Raw genomic sequence first — 23223 nt, 5'->3', positions numbered from 1 at the left:
AGTTGCTAAACCTCATCTAGTCAAATTAATTATCTTTTTAAATATATCTACTCCCCTTTAAGTTTTTTAATGACAAGCTGATCCATAGATAACTAAAGGACTTTATGCAAAGACTTATGGACACTCAAGGCAAGGAAGGTAGGATTTAGTAGTTCTCAATTATACATTTATGATTTATTAATTTTTATTGTAATAATATTTGTATAATTTAGGAAACAATGATCAGTTATTGCCAGAAGTGGAAACTTGGACTCGAGACTTGTAACTTAAGTTAGAATTGATTCCATATTTTGAAGACGATATCACAATCAAAGACTCGAGACTTGCCTTGGACTCCATAGCTAAGTCTCTTGACTCAACTTGTACTATAGAGGTAGTATATTGTGGACTCTGGAAAAGCCTTAACAATATGGAACCTTTATTATAGTAATTGACTTGAAATGAGCTTGAATCACATATGAGGACTCAATTAAAATATTCAAGGACTTGGACATGACTTGAGATTCGACTTGAACTTAAAGTATAAGGACTTTTCCACTCATCTTAATGTTGTGCGAGTGGAACCGACACGCCAAACTCTTAGGAGGCTATGGATTAAAGATATCTGTAGAAAGGATTAGACACCTACTAGAATTCAAATGTGGACTGATTATATTTTTGAATAAATACTTTGTAGACGACCTATCGGATAACAATTCCTGCCGTTCTACACGTCACTGCCTATGAAAAGGAAGCATACTAAAAAAGATATAATTCGAACATTTTTGTACCCCAAACACACTCCTTAATCTTGCGAAAGATGAAATACGAATTGGGTATCTTCTGAAGCAAGACGCAGTAAATAATTAGAGTTATTAAATGAACAAATTGGCACGTTTTACTCCTCCAATCAACTCAACAGTTTGTCAGACATCCCATTAGGGTTATTTTAAGAGAAAGAGCATAGCTTTTATCCTTATCAAAATCATAAGAACCATACAGTGTCAAGGTTTGTGTATATTGTGGGCGTTCAAATAAAGTTAAGGTTGTTCATGTAATTCATAACGACATAGCTTATTTGAAAGTTATTCTTGGGTAGAAAGACTAAAATGTGGAACCAAAAGAGATGATTACGAAAATTGAGAAATTGATTTCTTCTAATTTCTTGTATATCAATAAGTTAAAATTGGCAAATTTTGCTCTCTTCACCATCAATAAGGATAGTGGAAGACTAATATATACAATGGACCTTGTGTATAAGTGCTATATGCGTAGTAAAATTATGATGATTTTTAAATTGATTGAATTGATAGCTTAGAAACGTCTAATTTCTCAGTTAAAAGCTATGTTCTCTCTGTTAATGTGCAAGAAAATAGGAAATACAAGAGACATAGTGATCCTGGAGAAGATAAGTCAAATGTATCTTAAATTCATTGTATGTGTATAAATCCAAAAAATATTGTATTTAATATTATAACTGTTGTAGCTAGTAAATGTGCATTTCATTTCTGTATTCAGGGTGAAATATTATTTTTACTGCACTCATTTTTTTTCTGTGAGGGTATTTAAAAAAATTATACGCATATTTTTATGCAACCTGTATTCTTGAATGTATCATTATTGGTTTTCATTGGTTTATTTAATGTGAATAAATTATTTTCTACATTATAAATGTTGTTTTATTGAAGTCTTATAGTTGTTCTAAAAACATAATCTCCATGTATATCAAGATACTTTACTTTGTTCCCTGGCATGTCTCCAAATCTTGCATAATATCTAAGATTTATTTATTGGAGGTATCCCCTCAGCAAAAACGAGGTTGTACGATTTCAATCTCCGTGCCTCATCTCAATTTATTATAATCATACAAAATTAATACTTTTATAATAATACAATAACTTTATGTATGACGTACATATGAGTTATGACGTATTATAATTTTGAATGAAGAGGTTGTGGCGGCAATTATCATTTATGTTTACTATTATTATCTATTCACTTATTTAATTTTGTATTGTCCTGATATAATAAAAGAAGTCCTTTATCTATCCGTGATTGAATTAAACAATTCAAATTAGTGTGCAAAATGGGTCATAGTTGTACTGCTTTTGGTTTTTTTTTTTTCCAAAATAAGGGTGATATTTTTCAAGGTTAAAATAACTAATAAGTATAAAATTCTCTTTTTTTTATATATTTTTTTTTTTGAACATAAATTACTAAACGCAACTGTTACCCTGGGAGATACAATGCATGTAGCATTTTAACATTTTTTCGCAAGATGTCACTTTTTATTTGACGTCACTGTTAATTTTCTTACTAAGGTGTAGAGATTTGTATTTTTTAGAACGGTCTGCAAGCTCGGAAATCATAATCGTTTGCCATTGGAGCCTCTCCTTAATTACTTGAGCTGATAGGAGAGAATAGGGATGATTCAATTGCACATTTTCCGTAGTCTCAAAGTGGGAAGGATCTATCTCGATTCCAGGAGATGGTTTGACCTTTTTAGGAGGTGAGGAGTACCTCATTGTAGGAGACTTGCGTTTTCGAAGAGTTCTTGCAACTTCTTCCTGAAGGCGAGGCGGGAATGCTTTGAATAGAGTAGGCACAGCATTTTCTCTCAACCTTATAACGTCCAGAGTCCGATTTAAGAATTCCGGACTAAAATGTTCCGAACAAATTTTCGAAAACTTTTTGGGAGTAAAGCCATCTCGCTTGAGATTCCTAACCCCTTGTCTGCACCTCTCTGGATCCTAGGTCGGAAAATGATGATATGAAATTGAATTTCCAGTAGCATACTTGTTTTTGCAAACAAATGCGACACAAGACATGGTAATCCTCGACTTGTATGCAACAATAATTTGCATTAACTTATTATGAATAAGTCAAGTCACTAAAGAGTGTTTCGTATAAATAGGTAGCTCAAGATGGCTGCCAACAGCAGAAGGGTAACTCACTCTTTTTCTCGTTTTTATTCTACAGGTTGTGAATCCAGTTATTATATAGGTCGGTGAATTTGACAAGGTCTTCATTTTATTAAAAGACATTCAAACCCATTGAGGATTTTCCACGTCGTAGTGAAGCATATGAAGCTAAGTCTCAGTTTCTACAGAAGATCACTTTACTATAGTGGACTACAGCGAGGAACGAAGATTGTCGGATTTCACTCTAATCCATTTGGAAAATTAAAATGAAGGCTTATTAATTATTATCTATTCTGTGTTAACTCTTCGGCCTTTTCATCATCAATTTTATCATTCAATCCAAGAACAATGTATTCAATCCATATATATTGTAATTACTTATAAGTTATTTGTATTGACTGTCGTTTGTTATGACTATGTTATCGTTATGGCTTTAAATTATCATAAGTACTCTTCATCAAATAGAAGATACTAGATGAAGACTCCTTGGAGAATGTTTGAAGTTCAATCTAAAAAAGATCGTGTTACTTCGTTACTCCCGGTATTAAAGAGTAGGTAAGTGTTAAAAAGTTCAACATAATTAAATATACTAGGGATCATGAATTTGAATAAAAATCATAATATGCATTGTTATGCAATGATTTAATTAAACTATAATATCTTAAAACGAGTACTTTATTGAAATAGAACTGATTAATCCACAGTCAAACAGTTCTCATATTGACTCTTTGTGGATTTGACACAAGAAGAAAACATCGCACCCAATAGCATTACAGTTGTGTTAAAAAAGAACTCTTTTACTTTGAAAAAAATGTTGTCCATCCAATTTCCAAGGAATTACTTGACAAGGTTTTTAGACTTAGACACTCACATCTCGAAAGTTTATTGTTTAAAATTAAATAATGACCCTCAAAAAAATATATATATATAATTTCCTTCTCTATTTTTTAGCTAATGAAATGAGCAGTTTTACGCACGTTCCTTGCTATTTTTCTTTTTATGCTACTTCTGTTTACAATATTAATATACTTTAGTCTAATGAATCTACGAGTGCAAATAAATTTTTTATAACTTCATATTCTTCCTTGGGATACCTTTCCACAATTATGATGAAGAGTAGATCCATCACATATGGTTCGGTATCAAAAAAAATCCCATGAAACTTAATGAAATGCTTATCTATTTTTTTTCCAAAATTACAAAAAAGATTCCGATGGTTGATGCAGGTCCCCTCTTGACAGTGTTTTGAGCCATGGACTTGGAGGAACTTGATTGCTGGAAGTATTAAAACACAGAGTGGGACATTTTTTATGTAACGATTTGTCCACATATCCAGCAACATAAATAAGTCCTTCATTTTTACAGATTTTAGGATGATGTAAATCATTAGATGGCTGTTCTATTGTATTTTCATCATTATTTATGTCTTCCTCAATCTCACCTTTAATGATTTGAGGATAAATTATATCATCAAAGTCTTGATAAAATTCTATGTTATCTTCCAGATCTACTTCGCTCAAAATAGTACCTAAAAGGAAATGCAGGATTAGTATATATACATTAGTGCATTGGTGACAATACAACCTGTAATTTATTAAAACATAGAAACAAAACATTGGTCTCCTTCAGGTCTGACGGGAGCATTCTCAACAACCATTTTTTCTGAGCCACTTATAACGAGTATCCGAAATCTATCCATGGCCTCTACCGCATTAAGATGACAGTGGGTTAATCCAATATAGCTTATTCTTGAAAAAAGGTTTCCAAGGCAATCTTGATTTAAACGAGATGTCAATATATATGGAAGGCCAATTTCATTATTTATGAATTAATGCAATGATATCAAAGATTTTGAAGAAATACTTCTGCCCTTTTGGCAGGACTTCAAAGCAGATGACTTAGGCAACACCACTTCACCCTTTTTATTTCTCTTAATTTGCTTCATTGTTCCAATCACATTTATCATGCATTGGAGAATATCCTTTTGTATATCCAAAGTTACTCCATAGGCACATCCAAATACCTTTTTTGATATTGGTCGGGAGCTTCATCTTATCAAAGCACAAGACAGCGAAGTTCCCATTTGGAGTTTCGTGGGATTTGATTTGGTTGAGTTATTCTTTTAATAATATTTGATTGTATTCCAGAAGCTGTTTTAAGATTTCGGATCCACCGTTTTAGGATTGTTACACTAGGAACTGGAGGTAGACAATTGGATTGAATGTAACGGTAGGCTTTTAAGGAAATAGACTGCAGTATCATTGCTTTAACAAAATCCTCCTCATTCCATTTTCAAGCCTCTTCCCACTGATAGTGAGTTTACATTGAGATTTAGTAAATCTATTTTCCAGTTCTCCTTTCATCGCTTCCTTAAAATTAGATTTGGATTTTAATCATCCATACTCCGGTTGAAGGATTTCCACTTTTTGTGAAAATTCTAGCAAGGCCGATTTCATGATGGTCTAACCTTGTACTTCTATTAACCTTTGGACGACCGAGAGAAACGAGGAAGAGAAGACGAGGAGGAATAATCCAAGGATTGGTTTAATAGGAACACATGTATATTCTTATAAGATATATTAATCAACACTACTCTGATACATACATACAAGTTACGGCTATTTATACTAAGAATGACAAAGGCAGTACTTCACATATATATATATATATAACATGACATCATAAGAAATCAAGAAGAGGGGAGATTAAAAGGGAAGGAGAATCTTTTAACCAAAGTTAATAGAAAAGCAAGGTTAGACCATCATGTTATCGGAGTTGCTAGAATTTTCAATCTGATGTATTGTACGACTGCTGGGCAAGATAGGCAGATTTTGACAAAACAGGCAACCACTCATAGTCTATGACGTCACTATTGCTAAAATTTTCAATTTAATGTATCGTACAGACTACTGGGAAAGAAAAACAGATTTTGATACAACACACAACCCCTCATCTACTATGACGTCAATATTAAAAGCGTGGTGGAAGTCAAATATCAATGGTACACGCGTTTTGGTATAACCTTGTATTTCTAATAACCTTGCTTTTAACATTCACCATAGTTTTTCTTTCTTTCATTTATATGAACAATCCCAAAGTATGACGCATCATCTAGTGGTATAATTCTTTATTAGTTTGTTCGTACCCCATTACACATTTATGATTTATTACTCGTTATTATAAAAATTAATAGTAAATTTATAATTTGAGGTGGGAACTTGGACTCGGAGACTTGACTTAACTTGGATTCCATACTTTAATTGTAATATATATATTTTTACATTAATGATAATTGAAAAAGTAACGCAGAATGAACATCCTCATCTTTGAATCCGAATAAACAAATTAGCGTAAACACAACTCCATACTATAAAAATCTTCTTAACTAAGCTAAGTCTGTCTTTCGGACCTCAAATGATCATCTTATTAAAAGTGAAATATATTAGATTACATAATAACTTATAATTATATCTGCAAATAATAAAGGGTACCTCTAGGGGACAAAAAAAGTTTCTGTGCACCAAGGCATTTTTCACGTGTTACCTAGTTTCGCTACTTGGTTTAAAGCATTAGATCCTACAAAGCTTGTAGCTACAAATCATCTAAAGTAACATTAATTTATTTTTATATGTACTCTCCCTGGCCTTTTAAGTAAGACGCGCTGAGCTTGAACTACACACGCTCGTGGTTAAAAATGAGTCTCACCAGACAAAGAGACAGATAAACTTTGCTTTCTAAATATAGGTATTCAAGCAATCATCATTCATATTATGAGTACATAAACACGTCATAAGGTAACAACATCTCAATTAAAAAACGCATTTATAGATAGACACACTTTTGGCGCAGTCAAGATAAGTAACTACATAGGGCATCTTGTCAGTTATCATCACACTTCACACATTTGTTATATAATACTAGAAATTATATTCAATTATTAGATATATGCATTTACTGTCCTTGAGCAGCATGAAAAGTGATAAGCACATAGGATTGGACCAAAGTGAGTAGAAAATCAAGGTTAGACCATCATGTAATCGGGCTTACTAGAATAATCAATCAGATGTATTGGTCCGACTGCTGGGTAAAACAGGCAGATTTTGACAAAACAGGCAACTACTCATAGTCTATGACGTTACTATTACTAGAACTTTCAATTTGATGTATCGTACCCATTGCTGGGTAAGACGGATAGATTTTGTCAAAACACGCAACCAATCATATTCTACAAGGGTCGCTATTAAAAGGGCGGTGGAAGTCAAACATCAGTCTTACACGCGTTATGGTATAATCTTGTAATTAACTCAAACCTTGAGATTGACCACTTATCATTATGAAATATGCGCTGAGAATAGATAAAACTATGATTGAAATGAACACCATACTCTCATTCTATTTAAGAGCACAATTGGATATATTAATGACAGGTTCCAAACCAGGGAGTATTTAGCAAAAATTAATATTATATAATAAATAAATAAATCCGTGTCTTTAATGACTTCTTTTTTTTTTTTAATAAGATTGATTAAATTAATCAAAAAACTTGTAAAAAAGAAAAAAATTATGAAAAGAGTTAGTATAAATATGATTATATTATTTGGTAACAAATTATTTAATTAAACGTAAAGTACACTGAAGGTGAGGGAAATAACAAGTTTTAACCATCATGTAAAAATATAAGTACATTAGGTGTAAGAAAAGGGTATATTAATAATATGCATGTTATACACTCGGACATCAAACTGACCTAGGGAACCGGGTCACACTTCAGGGGTGTCTGCAGAATTATTATTATTATTTTAATTTTTTTTGTGGAAAAAAATTTAAAACATTCGTAGCCATTCAGAAAATAATATTCAGGCTTATTGGAAAAAATAAATAATAAATGTTTGTTTTCGAGTAAAATGAGAAAGAAAGGGGTTATTCTTTTCAAAAAAAAAAAATAATAATTAAATAAAATATGGACAAAATTGTTTAAAAACCACCAAAAAGCCTTCGCCTTTCCTAAAACATGTCATTCGAATTAAAATTTATATTATACTAGCGGAGTGCCTTCGTTGCAGGGCTGAATAGAGGGCCAAATAAACAAAGAATGGAAGTAGAAGAAGCGAGACAAAGGGATTTAGAAAGCGACAGAGGGGAGAGACATAAGGTAAAGGAGATTTTATTTCAGTCAAAAACAGCCTCCTAATGACTTCGCCCAAAAAATATCATATGAACATACTTGATAATGTTATACGTCTACTTGCTAAATTTATAAATGATCCCTTGCACCCTTTTGGATTCCCTGTGTGATAACACGGATTAGCAAGTATTCTTAGTATGTGCATAATCAAATAATTCGTAATAATATATAATATGGGTACATTCTAGTTTATCTACCATAATATATTATTAGATTTTATTTCGAATTATTTTATAAATACATACTAAGACTAACTTGCTAACCCCGTGACAGACGAGCATACAACTATAATATTATAATATAGTAGATAGATAGATGCATCAAAGGTTAATAGAAAATCAAGGTTAGACCATCATGTAATCGGGCTTACTAGAATTTTCAATCTCATGTATTGTACGGACTGCTGGGCAAGATAGGCAGATTTTACAAAACATGCAACCACTCATCTACTATGAAGACAATATTAAAAGCGTGGTGGAAGTCAAACATCAGTAGTTCAAGCGTGATGGTATAACATACATTGTATATCTATTAAGCTTGGATGTATGCATGCCCGATAACGGAGAACCATGTATTTCTATTAACCATGGGGAGAACATTGAATTTAATACGAATTTAAAAAAAGGGAATTAGGAAGAGGATTAGCGGGTTTGCCTTAGTATGTATTTTCATTATCAGGTTGAAGGAGAAACATATTTCTAATTATTATGTTGTCTATCGACAAGTTTTAATAAATTCTAGAGTTATCTAAAGTATTAATAAAATAATTCGAAATAAAATCTATAATACAGGTACATCCTTGTAAATATATATAAGATTAGTAAAGGCAGAAAAAGTTTTCATTCTTCTAAGACAAAAAAAACATGATGTTTACATACAGATTGGGATTTAGGCATTACATAGAAACCCGCTTTGGCTTAGACTTACTGTGCTAGGGATACTATATTAAAAATGGAGATTCTTTATTAAAGGAAAGAAAATAACTAATTTCTCAACAAGTAATATAATTTTCGAAAAGAAAAAAAACAACACTCCCAAAAGAGTATTTAAATTTTGATTTTATAGCTAAAGTAATATAAACAAAAATGAATGAATGGGGTTAAAAGATGATTAATCAATTGATAATCTTGACAATTAACTGCAATAAATGATGAAATCAACTGAGACGAAAGAAATCTTTGACCCTTATTTATAATATTTGAAGACAAAAAAGTGTAATATATAATGATTTCATAGAAGTCAAATTAATATAGATTGATAATTATTCTTCCTGGTACGTTATTTTCAGCGATCAGTTTTATATTATTACATATTTAATCGCAAAAAGAAAATATCCACTATGGATAAATAGTGGATTTTTAATTTAACCATGTATTTTATTCCACGGAATTCCATGAAAATCGGACCAAATTAGTATTAAAATATTATAAATCACTAATTAAAATAAAAAGATTATTAAATAGATTCTTTAATTTGTCAATCGGAGAAAAATCTCACGTATTAAATGATTCATCATAACATCAAAAATAATTGTATTTGAGGAAAATATTAACAAGTAAATATACCACTATGCATGTGTACTGTGTACATTTCTCGAGTCATGGTGTTTTTACTAGTCGGCTGTAAATAGTCAATGATGTAACATATCTATTATTAGCTAATAAATTTTAGTCATTATTAGAAGCGAAACCTATTCTTTCATCCGTCATCATTAACATTTGGTAGCAGAGGTCCGTAATTCCAAGATCAAGAATCATGACGCGTTATCTGGTAAGGGGAAGGAGATGTTTGATAAAACGATTCACATATTGAATATCGGTGGACAGATATAAGATATGGAAGAAGGGCATTAGATTATGGCAAAAATTCACCGACATAGATAAGAAGAAACAGCCAATTGGAATGCATTTGTCGCTAAATGAGAAGGTAAGAGAGGCTACTACCGAATTAAAAGATAAAGAAATAGACTGCGACACTGGCATTGAAAATATATTCGCCAAACTGACAAGTTATTTTTACTTGAAGAAGGCATATGTCAGTACTTGGCATAAGAAGAAGCCAGTGTACTAACATGAAGGATTTTATCTGTCAATTTGAAAATGTTAATTATAAATTAGTTGAAGAGAAGATCAAGCTTCCCGTTGTTGTACTTGCGTTTATTCTTCTTATAGTATGCAATTTAGATCGCAATCAAAAGCATCTAATACTTTTTGGAATGAAGGAAGTGAAGTTTGAGGAAATGATATCGACACTAAGAAGAATATTCACTGTTAGAGATTTTAGTAATCCTGTTCAAGATGAGAACCCTTTAATGTTTACGAGGATGAAGAAAAATCCAGTCAATGAACCAGGCGAAGTCACAAGATTTAGTAATCATCAGAAGACAAAGTCAAAAATGAAGATCAAGCTGCCGTGTCAAATTATATATATAACCACTGATATTATTGATAAAGACATACCGTTATTGTGAAGCAAAGAATCAATGCGGAAATGATACTCAATTTTTCAAATGATACTTAGGTTTTTCGTGGCAATGAAGATCGAGCTTGGTAATTCACCATCGGGTTACTGTACTATCAACATCAGCAGGTAACTAGATCACGATAGATGGGCGTTTCAATATTTACGGAACTTAAAAACAGCAACATGGACAAGGATTTTAGAAAAATGTCTATAAAGCTACACAGACAAATAGTAACCCACCGTTTAGGAGATTAGTCGAATTTATCAAGAAGTCTAAATTCTATAATAAAAAGTTGGAACAAGAAATAATTCACATAACCAATAAATGTGAGATATGCATGAAAACGAAGAAACAAGACCAGTTGTTGCTTTACCGATGGCCAAAAGCTTTAATGATGTTGTATCTATGGATCTCAAGTACTAGAAGAAGAACTGTTAATTTATGGTAATGGTCGATGCGGCTACAATATTTTTTTGGTACATGTACTAATAGTAACAAGATACCATCCACCATCATTCAAGGCATTTTCAGAACATGGATATTAAAATTTGGAGCAGTTAAGAAGTTCCTTATGGACAATACCCAGAAATTTAGAAATAATGAGATGATTGAACAGGGAGAAAAATTTAACAGTTGTTAATCTGGTGTGGAATGGGCATGTTAATAAAAAAAAGAAACCGAAAATCAAAATGGTAACCCTAACAATTTGAAGAATGTTTTGGAGGAGAGAAAGAATAATGTTCATGACGTTTCATTAGATCAGCTGTGATAAGGAAGGAAGGAGAAAAGGTTATAAAAAAGGACATTTGCTAGGAGTAATCCGATTTTTATCCGCAATTCTACTCTATGTCCAATAAGGACTTATAATTATAACTCACCAACAAATCCTCAGGGTTACGCTCCGTCTTTTATGAGCATACACGAACGTTCCATCAGGTTTTGAATATAAATAAATATATTTAGAAAAGGATGTTCTCTACTTATGAATTAAATAATAATGACAACTGTTAAGGAAAATAAATTCGTTCTTTATACTACCAATTACAAATTAACGGACCACCTAAAAAAAAACACCGGATTTACATGTATGAACATAATAATGAACACAGCTGCATATTCTCCATTTTCGAATGGCCTATGTGAGAGGACAAATGACATTTCGGGTATTATAGTTTCAAGGTTGGTTGAAGATGACATCACAGACGTGGATGTAGCACTTGATTTGGATGTTGCAGCAAGGAATTATCTACATAATCTCCTAAACAGTTAGTTTTTGGTTTTAACACGAATTATCCATAATTGGATGTTAATATGCTGCCTGCAATGGAACCAACAACTCAATCAGAAATAATGATAATTTTTTTTTAATGCATAACATTCAACTAGATGTGAATACATGAAAAATGAATCAAATATCAAAATTCAAAGGGCTCTTTCGTATAATATCAGAGATGGATAAACAAAAGATCTCAATATTGGTGATATGGTATCTTACAAACGAAATTATGATTCGAAATGGAAAGGTACTCGTAAAATTATTGGAAAAGTGTATTTAGTACGTCATGTTGGTTACTGTATAAGATGTCATGTTTGTGTGCTGCAAAAAGATGTGAAGATGCGAAAAAGTGTTGTAAAAGAAGATGCTCTGATGGTTAAAACAAATGTTGAAGCCCGTGAGAAATTGTATTGATCGTAGTTATGGTCATATAATCAAGACTGGTAGCTAGAGGATTTGAAGAACAAGACAATGAAATCCGAACAGATTCACCTGCCTGTAGCAAAGAAGGATTAAAAATGGCAATGATGTTGATGAACTCAAATTGTTGGATTTGGAAATCCATGGATATAAAAACTGTTTTTTTGTGAGGAGATCCATTAACAAGAAATGTATTTTTGAAACCGCCTAAGGATTATTATATTGGAAAATATGGGAACTCAACAAAGTAGTATATGGTCTGGTTGTTGCAGCAAGAGCTTGTTATAATTGTTTTAAAAGTTTTTTTGTTAGAGGCAATGGTGTTTTTTATTGTAAAAAGATGAAAAAATCAATGGAATTATTATCTGTATTCATGTTGATGATTACAGTTTATTAGTGTATTTGAAGAAAAAATTGGGAAAATTCGAAAAAAAATTTCAAACATAAGTGGAAGAGATTGGAAATTCCAAATATCTCAGATATCTAGTCAATGTCAGAATCCAAAAGGATGGAACTATTCAAATGGATCAATTTCAGTATAATTCGTCTCTGGATGATATATTTTGAGTGACAAAAGAAAAATGACAACCTTTGAGAAAATATGAAATAAAAGAATACAGACCTATAATTGGCCAGCTTAACTAGGTTGCGACCCAAACTCGACCGGATATTTCTTTTGGAGTCAGTATGGGAGTATCAAAGATGAAGGAACCAGTAATACAAGATATTATTGAAGCAAATAAAATGTTCGAGAAAGTCACAACAACCAATGTTAGAATAACTTTACCAAGGTTGGAAGATTTGAAAACGTGCAAAATTACATGTTATACCGATGCATCCTTTGCAAACGTCGAAAAAAAGTGGATCCCAAGTGGGAATTTTCGTCATGATAGAAGACAAAAGCGCGAAGATTTGTCCAATTGCATGGTTATCTAAAAGAATGTAAAGAGTTGTGAAGTCGACCTTGGCAGCTGAAACTCTGGCACTGTTGGAAGGAACTGAACTGTGTTTCTACATCAATAGTCTAGTGTATGAAAGTTGTGGATTTAAATTAGAAGTGATTTTAAAAACAGATTGCAAATTCTTAAAAGAATGCATTTAAACAACGAAGTAAGCGGAGGACAAGAGATTGAGATTTCAATGCTGAATGAGATGATGGAAAGATCGGAAATAAAGAAAGTTGTTTGAGTCAAAACGAAAAATCAATTGGCGAGCTGTTTTACCAAACATGGGAGTTCAACACTCGATTTCATGGAGGTGATCCAAACTGGCCGAATTCCGACAAGCAGAAAAGATGGGGAGAATGTGGAAACATAAACAATTAAATACGTTACTGTGTACACTTTTCCAGTCATGGTGTTTTCCCCAGTCGGCTGTAAATAGTCAAATTTGTTACATATTTATTATTATCAAATATGTCTTAGTCATTATTAGTAGTCAAGCCTAATCATATTCATCATTAACAGTATTCCATGCGATGAATAATTATTAGTTATCTGAAAAAGAAAGTTGACAAAAAAATTAAATGGCATAATTAGTAGAAGTTTGATGAGGTCGTGTAAATATTATAACTCTTAATACCATAGTTGGGACCATTTTCAGCATTAAATTCAGTATCAATTTTTTATTATACTAAAAATGACCTACTCGATACTCTGATTCGAAATAAGTAAGGCTTTACTTAAGCAAGTAACACATCTCATCCATTTAAGGTTTGAAAATAACTGAGGACGTTACGTCCCCAATACTTCTAATCATTCGCTTTACCGGATGAAACTCGATTATAAAATAATCCTTGTAAGAGTGGATACTGATTTGGCCTCATTTCTATGGAATTTTGTTTAAAAAAAAAAAAAAAACCCGTATTTTATGAAAAATGTACTGTTTTTATAGAAATATCGATGTTGAACTTCTCCACCACTATATGAAATATATAATAGAAAAAAATCTTAATAAATATAAGAATATTATTGCATTTAAAAAAAACACTTTTTTTTCAAATGAGTATATTTAACATACATATTAAGGGAAACATGACAATTATTTTTATCTTTTTTTTGGTTTTGTTTGAAACTAAATGCACAGTGAGGCAGTATTAAAAAAAAATTATATTAATATTGTTGGTTTTAAATATCAGGATATATATATGGAATCAATTTTTTGTTTTTTGTTTGTTACTAAATTAATGATGGTCTAGTCACAAGCAACTTGATTATTTTATTGTATATGAGAAACAGACATTAAGTAATTTATGAATACAAAAATCATTCTTTCTTCTTCAACTAATGTTCTTTAAGATAACAATATATTTTTTGATTAATGGTCTATTCTGTGCTCTAATTAGTATTGTGTCGGTCCTTATTTATTCAGCCCATTCTTAGAACCGGTATTATAAGTTTTGGGGCTGTCAGAACTAAAACTGATTAAAACAAAGAACAAATTAAGTTGAGTGACGTCATCTAGGACCAATCTTTTTTAAACCAAAGTTTATAGTACTTATAAGCAGGACTTAATTGAAAGGGGCTGCAATCTTCAGTCCTAAATAAGGGCGAACACAACACTAGCTCTAATCATTAGGAGTTTAACAATCATGGAAATATCCTAATAAATATATAAGAATGAAGAAAAATATTATTGAAAGTCAAATTGCGCACAAGTTAACGAATCAAATTAATACGTTAAGGTATTCAAAATAAAATAAAAACTCTATAGTCGTTAGTTATACATGTATATAATAGCGCCAGGGTACACATTTATAACGGTACATACAAAATTACTATTAGAATCAAAACTTGCAGTGTCATAAAATATATGACGAAACCCCCTAAATATCTGAGCTTTCTAATTAATGAAAATGTATTGCATAAAAAAATACATGTTCAAATTTCTGGATCATCTTCTAAGGAAATTTTGCAATATTTTAGTAGGAAAAGTATCAAAATACTGATATGAATTAACGGCATCGTTACTAAATTACTCAATAGTGTCGAGTTCAAGACGACCTTACTCGAGAGCAAGACAATTAATTTTTTTGTTATTTATAAAAAATGAAGCTTATTGGATTGATCAAGGTCGTGACAGTTAGCTACAAGATCTTCAACAATTGGTTTCGAGATATAGACCCATCTTGAAAACTATTTATATCACTATTAGAATCCTATGAACTAAATATATATTGCCCAAAATTTGATTTAATAAGAGAATTTATATTTTTTATTTAACACTAAAACGCCATACATCGAATCATATTTGATGTTTTTTGGAGTTTTTGAATCCTCGATTAGTTTGACAATTTTTATAGGTTTAAAGACTTCATGGATAAAATTGTAAATATAATATACTCAATGGATCATTAAACAGAAGAAAAAAAATGCAAATTGGTTTCTTATGATCTTGTAGCGTATTTCAAACATATAACGTCATCGAAAATCTAATAAAATCACGTGTGTTCCTACTAACTTTTTTATAAGTCAAAAAATTATGACCACTCATGAACCTAGTGGGCGTTATTATAGTTATTTTATGAAGTAAAAAAAATCAAACCCATTTTTTAATCGCTTTAAAAATTAATTTTGATTTATGTTTGTTCCATATACATATACACATATACATATATATTGCTTGTAAAAATATGCACGAATGTATATATGTATTTGTGTGTTATTGATAACAATAGAAAAATAAAAGTTCTCACATTGAATTGCACTAAACAGCAGGAGAGTAGCAGCATATGAGCATTACTTAAAGCAGAAGCAGCATACTTTTAAAGATTAATTCGTTCAATTTTACATCCACTTGGAGTGGTGGATGAGAGAGGCATTACAAATTTGCCAATAGGAGCCATTGCATTCCTTGCTGCACGTAAGTTAAGCATTTCTTTTCGCAATTTCTCTAATATTGCAATACTGGGAGCAGCATCTGCTGACGAGCGAGACTGTAGTTCTGTCACCTATTGGAGAAAAAAACTATGATTTACAGTAATCTAAAAAATACACAAATATTACCACCCCACATAATTAAAACTTGTTACCCTGAAAATTAAACTAGGCTCATATCAAAATTGTATCATTTAAATAATCAACTGTTGGTCTCTATTACAGGGCCATAATCACCAGTCTTCTAAATATTTTGTTTCTATAGTAGCATTTATCCAGTCCTATTAATATTGAGTAACTCCAATCAGGCCCCCAATAAAAGGCCGTCATAACGGCACTGGATTACAGTAGATGAATATATTAAATTATAGAACTTAAAGCTTATTTGATTATGGTTTGGATTGTTTATATCTTTTGTGAGTGTCTAAAGATAGGTTTTGAAAAAACTGTTAAATTTAATCCTCTTATAGATACACCGGTCGAGCCTTACTTCATAATAAAGCCTTTTTCTTCTCTTTACAGGTTATAATTGTTATGTCTTTAATGTGCTAAAAAATGGCTTTACTATGAAGTAAGGCTCGACCGATGTATCTATAAGAAGATTAAATTGGTCGTTTGTAACTGATATTTTAGTAGTCAAATATGCCAATGCCTGAACTTTTGTTTGATTATTTTTACGGGGTTCCCAGATTAATTTGAATAAATTGGTAGAACTCTATAGTATAAAGTTCAAAGTTACTATAGGTTGCAGCTATCTAAAGTAACATAACTATTGAAATTTGAAGGAATAACCTAGCTATTATATCAATTACTTTCCAAATTTGTATGAATAAAAAAATTATGTTCAAATATATAACTTTTTAAAGGATAGAGCCACAGTTTTATGAAGGAAAAAAACAAAAATAAAACACGATAGGGGTGCCAATACTTTTGGATATGACTATATAAACGTTATACCTCAGATTCTTTGGCTTTTTTAACTTTTTGGATTCGAGCAGCACGATTTCCATAGAGACTCAATAAAGAGCCCCAGGATTTTACATGAGGATGTAAAAGTTGAAGGAGCTTTTGAGAAGCAAGTTGCTTGCCATCACGCTTATTTTTACAAACAACTTTTACCTGTAATCCAAATAAACAATTGATAAAAAAAAAGATTTGATACCAAATTCGAGATTCAATTTACCTCTCTTTTATCGACTCTCATGGTAAATTCATTTTTTTTATTTCGAAGTGGCTTTAATTCCGTCGTAATATTCAAATCGCCAAGTCCATAATTTCTTTGAAGGCAATTTAATAATATTGTATAAGGAGAAGGTTCACTTGTTCTACTACAGAGTTCATTGACACGAGGATCTTCAATACGAATATCGTCAAAAAACTATGCATTAAAAAAGGCGGTAATTCATAAATATAATATCAATAAGTAATGGTAATATTACAGATAAATCTGGTGCATCCACTTCCCCCTCCTGTGATTTAGATGGAATGGAATTTTTTATTTCAGGTATAAGGATCCCGATTGTTATTCGAGCTGCTTCACTTTTGGCAATTTTTTTAGAGGTTCCAAATCCTCGACCGTATTCCATACCATTAATTATAACAGTAGCACTATAAGGAGTAGCAGATGACTCCATTTCCTCGAATCGATATGTGGGTTGTGTTTTCAGACACTGTTGTATATATTCGTGCAAAATACAAACCATTGACTTTCCAACGGGATTAATAATCCATTCCTTGCGTGATTTTTTAACTACTTTTTGATTGAGTGCTGATGCATTGTCAGAGTTACCATCTAAAGGCTCTAACTCAATCATGGGTACAGATAATACTTTTGTTCCTTCCGGTAAGGTTGGCCTTTCTTTGTTAGGATTTGTGTTATTAGTTTCAGATTTTATTTCTGGAATTCCAGAGTTTTTAATATCTTTTAAGGAAGAGTCATTCGCCAGACTTTGCTTCGTTTTATCAATCGCAGCTTTCAAAGACTTTTTAACAACCTGTTTTTGAAATTTTCGCCTATCGGTCCAATTACTAAAAATAAAAATGACCATAAAGAAATAAGTATACCGGATGAATGAAATTCTAAATCATACGTACTTAAACTTTTTTATTCGTAGTTCTTTAAATATGAATCGCCCTTTGCAAAATTCTCGAAACTGTTCGGAATTTAAAGATTCACTGACAGCAAATTCTTCAATACTTTGGACTCTAGCCTTAGGAAATATAGGACATCCATTTTTTAATTTATCTGGATCGTTAAGCTCTGCTTCAAGTCTCTTTTTAGCCTCAGCTTCTTCCTCAAGTCCACGCTTGTAACTCAAACAAGGAATGGAAGAAACAGGAATAGCATGATGCTAAATAAATAAAAATAAATGACGGTTCAATTAATTCAAATTTAAAGTAAACACGAGGCACAATAATACCTTGACACTTCCTTTCCCCAAGAAATATGGTTTTGACAGAGACACAACTCGACTGGGACGGTGAAGATAAATAGGCATTCCAGATGAATGTGTAACTTGAATCCATCCATCAGGCAATACTTCAAAAAAGTTTTTTTTAGAACGATCATCCAAAATAATTTTTATTCTCTCTTCATGAGCGATAGTAGGTTCTTCCTGTTCTTCTTGTTTCCGAACAGTTACATCACCATTGACAAGAGCATCAAGCTCCTCTTCGTCAAAATCATCATCTGATACTGTTTCATGTACAGATTGTTCCGTATCACTAATATAAAATCAAATTATTATAAATACATGAACAGCCATCAATTAATATAATTACCCAAGGCACTTGATTAGATTTGGTTTACTAGAAGTTGATTTAAGACATAGAATCCTTTCCGTATTTAGACTAGGACATTCATTATTACTATCAATATTCTTGCGAGGATTATTCGGAATTTTTATTCCATTTTGAGGAGGATCATTGACAACCCCTTCGGCTTTTTCTTCTTCTTCAATTAAAGGAACCTCATTCGAAATTAAGTCAACAGCCTCAACTTTGTTCTCAATAATATTCCGATTAATGGGGTTTAATCTGTTAGGAGCAGAGGGAGACTGACAATGGTTACTTTCATTTAACAAATTATCAGACCCATATTTTGGATTAATATCTTTATAGCACTCTTTCATGGTAATTGGAAGCTGTGCATCATGATGGTGAGAATCAAGGACTTTGGAATCACTCTTAAGTTCTCCATCCTTGACTTTTGAGACACTTAAATCCTCATTATTTTGGAGAGAAATTTCTTTATCACAATGAGAATTCTCCTCAAGACTCCTTTCAACATCTGCAGGAAGAGGGGGCAAATCTAATGGAGGTGGAGGAGGTGGTTGTGGTGGAGGTTCAACGGGAGGTGGCGGAGGGGAACTTCCGGGTTTACTACTACTTGTACCCGTAAAAGAAGAAGTCAGCGATTCCCCTCCTTCAAGTTCATTTTCTTCCTCAAATAGTCCCATTTGTCGATCAATCAGCTCTCTATTACTCTCTAAATGATTATTGGTAATAGCTTCAGCCACTGAAGCATCATAGTGCATCAAGTCATCAAATATGTCATCATGAAGGACTTTACTTGAGCTCTCATTTGTAGATGGAAAAACGAATTCGGATTTGGAGTCCTCATCATGGAGCATGTCCGCCAATTCCTTTATATGCTGCTCATCTTCTTCCGGAACTCTTTCAGAGTCAGATGATGAAGAACTTGATTTAGCAGTAGATGAGGAGGATTGGTAAGAGCTGGACTTGCTGGAGGAAGAATCGTCATCTTCGTCCGTGGAATCGCCATTATTGGATGACGATGATGAAGATGAATTATCCTCCATACGGCGGAACTTTACTGGAGGATGAGACTCTTCATCTTCATTCTTGTCAATGGAGCGTTTTATATTACTATTTGATTGACTCATACCTATATAATTCATAGAAAACCAAAAAACAAAACCCAAATTCCAATAGGATAAATGTATTTAGCAAACTCTTGAAAAGGTATCATAATTATTCATAAATCAATAATCAATTATATTTAAAATACAATGGGAACAAGAGAGCAGCATTAAGAGACAAAGTCAATCATTTACTAAGATAATAAATTAATATGTACCTAAATGGATGCAAAACGGCATATACCTACATAGAATATAAAATAAGTAAATGCCTTTTGTAACACAAATTAGGTATAAAATCATCAAGAATTTCAGTAAAAAGTAAACTGTTTTGTTTTTATAACACAAGTCAAGTTGAAATTGACTAAGGTAAAGGTCTCTTTAAAAAGACACGAGTCAATTTCATGAAGCAAGTTTGAAATTAGTGTTATTTTCAAAGATGCTCAAAAACTAGCTTTTGAATGATTCAGAAGTTTGGACTCCCGAGTTGTTTGACATCCCCTTAATGGGTCCTTGAATAATAAATGAGTCATCGTGCATCGTGATGCTAAGTACTAAGTATCTCTGATCTGCCATTGCCGTTGCCCCCATTCTAAGGAGACGTAACAACTCGGAAATCTAAGCTTCTCATAGACTGATTCAAAGCTATTCAAAGAAAACAGAAAAGAATCGTTGGGGCATAACGGATGTCGACGTCCAAGGCACGAATAAAGCCGAGGCATTTTCAGAATTTTCATACAAATTCTACTTTTTTTTTTATCTCTCTTCTTTAATGTGCTCTAGGACGACATTCGTAATTATATCATCATCTATATATAAATTACTTTGTACTCCTTGATCGAGTCCACCACCGAATTCCGAACGAACGACTGCGATAGCACCGACAACACTCCTAATAGAGTATCGTTAAATAGATGGTAACCTCCGTCCCGTGGTAAAAATATATGGACTGATACTTTTTCCTCTCTATTTATTCACTCTCCTTTCTCATTCGTTCTTTCTTTGGGAGTGCACCCTACCTGGTCCATTATCAGCTGTATTAAACCTCGCTCACTACAGTAAAGCTTAAAAAAATGGAGTATCACGTGATTAATATTTGTACAAAGTAGTGATCGTGGCCACACTTTTTTTTGAAGATCGTTGAATATTAGTTATTACTAGTAACTTATTACTCAACATTTGGCAACACACCCTTCATGAATTCACCCTTCAAACTGGATTAACAAGGTAAACTCAACGAAGGAAAGAAATGGCATTAGGAAAATTTCCCTAATCTTAACTTACATGGGTCTCGTCAAACTAACATGAAATTTTTGCTACATTGTAGAGAACACTGAAATAAATATGTAAAGCGCTCTCTTTTTATGTTTTACGGTAGTGCAAATGAAGTAAATTGAAGTTGTAACAGCTCATATCTTCCCTATTTCTCATAAAATTTTATTTTTTTATAAAAGAAAATGTAATAATTAAAGAATTATTATTTCAATGACACTTAATTAGTGTTATATATGTAGGAGTTCGACTTGTTTAGATGATATTAATTATTCATCATAGTTCCTTGTATTGGTTATCTAGTTTTTTCCTTATATTTTCTTATAAAGGAATGATCATTTTTACTCAGTTAGAATGAAGATATTTAAATCTTAACATTGGTGACCCCGATGTGATATCATGCCTCCTAAAAAATATCATTCTGATGGTCAAGACCATGCAGACAATGTCCCTTAGAACGAACAAATGTACGTAGCGAAAGAGGTCAGTAACTTAATTCTTGTCGTAGTAGAATTACGTCTTCCAAAATTCACCTGATGAAGTTTTTAGGTCTATTCCAAGTAAAAAAGAAGGTCTCCTGTATGATTGCGCAAAAAAGGCAATTTTACAGAAACATGGTCTCTCACCTTCAGATAGAATTTAAAAAAAATTCTATTATACTTTGCGCTTCATCGGGATTTTCCCCTGGGGAAGTTATAGATGAAGTTGAGCGTCTCCTTGATGAGGAATACGTCCATGATTTGTGGCATCATTTATTACGGCAGGCCCTCATCAGAAATGTGCCTAAAGACAAGCAAGGGTACTTGAGAGCACAGTCCTATTCAATTGAAGAGTTGAAGTAAATGTGTATTGCAGCCAAAGAACTTAGCAATTCCCATATTTCCACTCTTGAAGACTCGTCCGCTTTGCCTCCTATCAATCATGTTTTCAAAAAACTATTATCATTCTAAATTTGGAATGAACGCAACTACCTGTTCAGGAGCTAGTTGGCATTTTTTTGTAATAGTTTCAAAAAACTAAATTCCCCTAGGTTGCACGGGACCGAGGTTGTAAATTAATCATCCAACTTCTTTTTCATCAAAGACAATTCAAATTTGATTAACTTTCTGGTAGATACTAATTTATAATGGAAATTTATTGTGGTAAAAAGTGGTAGTCCAATTTTGGGGGGAAATTTTTCATATAATTTCAGATTTATAGTTGATATTTTCAATAAAAAGTTATTCCGAGATGAACCGTGCTTCATTTCAGAACTATTGAAGGCTCAAGAAATCAAATTGAAGTATAATGATGTCTTTGATAATAAAAGTTTCATTGAAACTTATCCGTCTCACGCAGTTGAACACCATATCGAGACGAAAGGTCCTCTTTACTTTGTGAAATCACGCAAGTTAGATGGCGAGAAGTTAAATTTTGCACGAGACGAAATGAACAAATTATTGAAGTTCACAATCCTACGATCGCCTTCTTCTAATTTTTCTTCTGCTATTCACGTCGTCCTAAAACCCAAAGGAAGCTGGCGAATATGCGGCAACTATCGTCAATTAAATAGGATGAGGGACCTTGATCGGTATCCCCTCCCAAATCTAAAAGATTTGGTGGCTTATGAAAAAAGTATGACTGTTTTTAGTAAAATGGATTTACACAGAGCGTATAACCAAATACCTATGAATAGCACTTCTATAAATAAAACTGCAATTATTAGCCATTTGGTTTATATGAATATTTGAGGATGCCTTTCGGTCTTAAAAATGCTGCTCAGACATTTCAGAGACTCATTGATTCAATTCTACGAGGAATTCCAAATGTGTTTGTGGACCTTGATGATCTCCTTGTCGTTTCGAAGTCGATGGATGAGCATTGGAAAACGTTGAACATGGTCTAAGACTTAAAACAGCTGGTATAATCCTCTCCCCTGAAAAATGTGAATTTTTCATGAAATCGGTAGAC

General features: G+C 32.3%; 1 protein-coding gene and 1 long non-coding RNA gene across 10 annotated transcripts; both read right to left on the bottom strand.

Moving 5' to 3' along the window:
- Window positions 1–2120: 2120 nt before the first annotated feature.
- On the bottom strand, window positions 2121–5710 carry LOC121115772 (uncharacterized). Its single transcript, XR_005863665.2, has 2 exons — window positions 4485–5710; window positions 2121–4428 (listed from the first exon to the last, which is right to left on the bottom strand). It is a non-coding gene; the product is annotated as an uncharacterized lncRNA (long non-coding RNA).
- Window positions 5711–14288: 8578 nt separating this feature from the next.
- Window positions 14289–21011, bottom strand: pasha (partner of drosha). Of its 9 annotated transcripts, none has more exons than XR_011779784.1 (9): window positions 20826–21011; window positions 18902–20027; window positions 18541–18844; window positions 18215–18471; window positions 17560–18148; window positions 17304–17498; window positions 17078–17239; window positions 15940–16194; window positions 14289–14846 (listed from the first exon to the last, which is right to left on the bottom strand). XR_011779784.1 is itself a non-coding variant. In XM_071887853.1 (9 exons), the coding sequence occupies exons 2-8, from the start codon at window positions 20023–20025 to the stop codon at window positions 16009–16011; spliced, it is 2817 nt and encodes a 938-aa protein (XP_071743954.1). In that variant the 5' UTR covers window positions 20026–20027; window positions 20826–21011; the 3' UTR covers window positions 14289–14846; window positions 16007–16008. The 9 variants fall into 9 exon arrangements, 4 of the variants coding, with proteins under 4 accessions (XP_071743954.1, XP_040565842.1, XP_071743953.1 ...); XR_011779785.1 differs by having other exon boundaries at window positions 14289–14318; XR_011779786.1 differs by having other exon boundaries at window positions 18902–19983; window positions 20826–20946.
- Between the last annotated feature and the right edge of the window lie 2212 nt (window positions 21012–23223).

Source organism: Lepeophtheirus salmonis, chromosome 4 (assembly GCF_016086655.4).
Source record: "Lepeophtheirus salmonis chromosome 4, UVic_Lsal_1.4, whole genome shotgun sequence".
Taxonomy (NCBI): Eukaryota; Metazoa; Arthropoda; class Copepoda; order Siphonostomatoida; family Caligidae; genus Lepeophtheirus; species Lepeophtheirus salmonis.
This window is presented reverse-complemented; position numbering and strand designations above follow the sequence as displayed.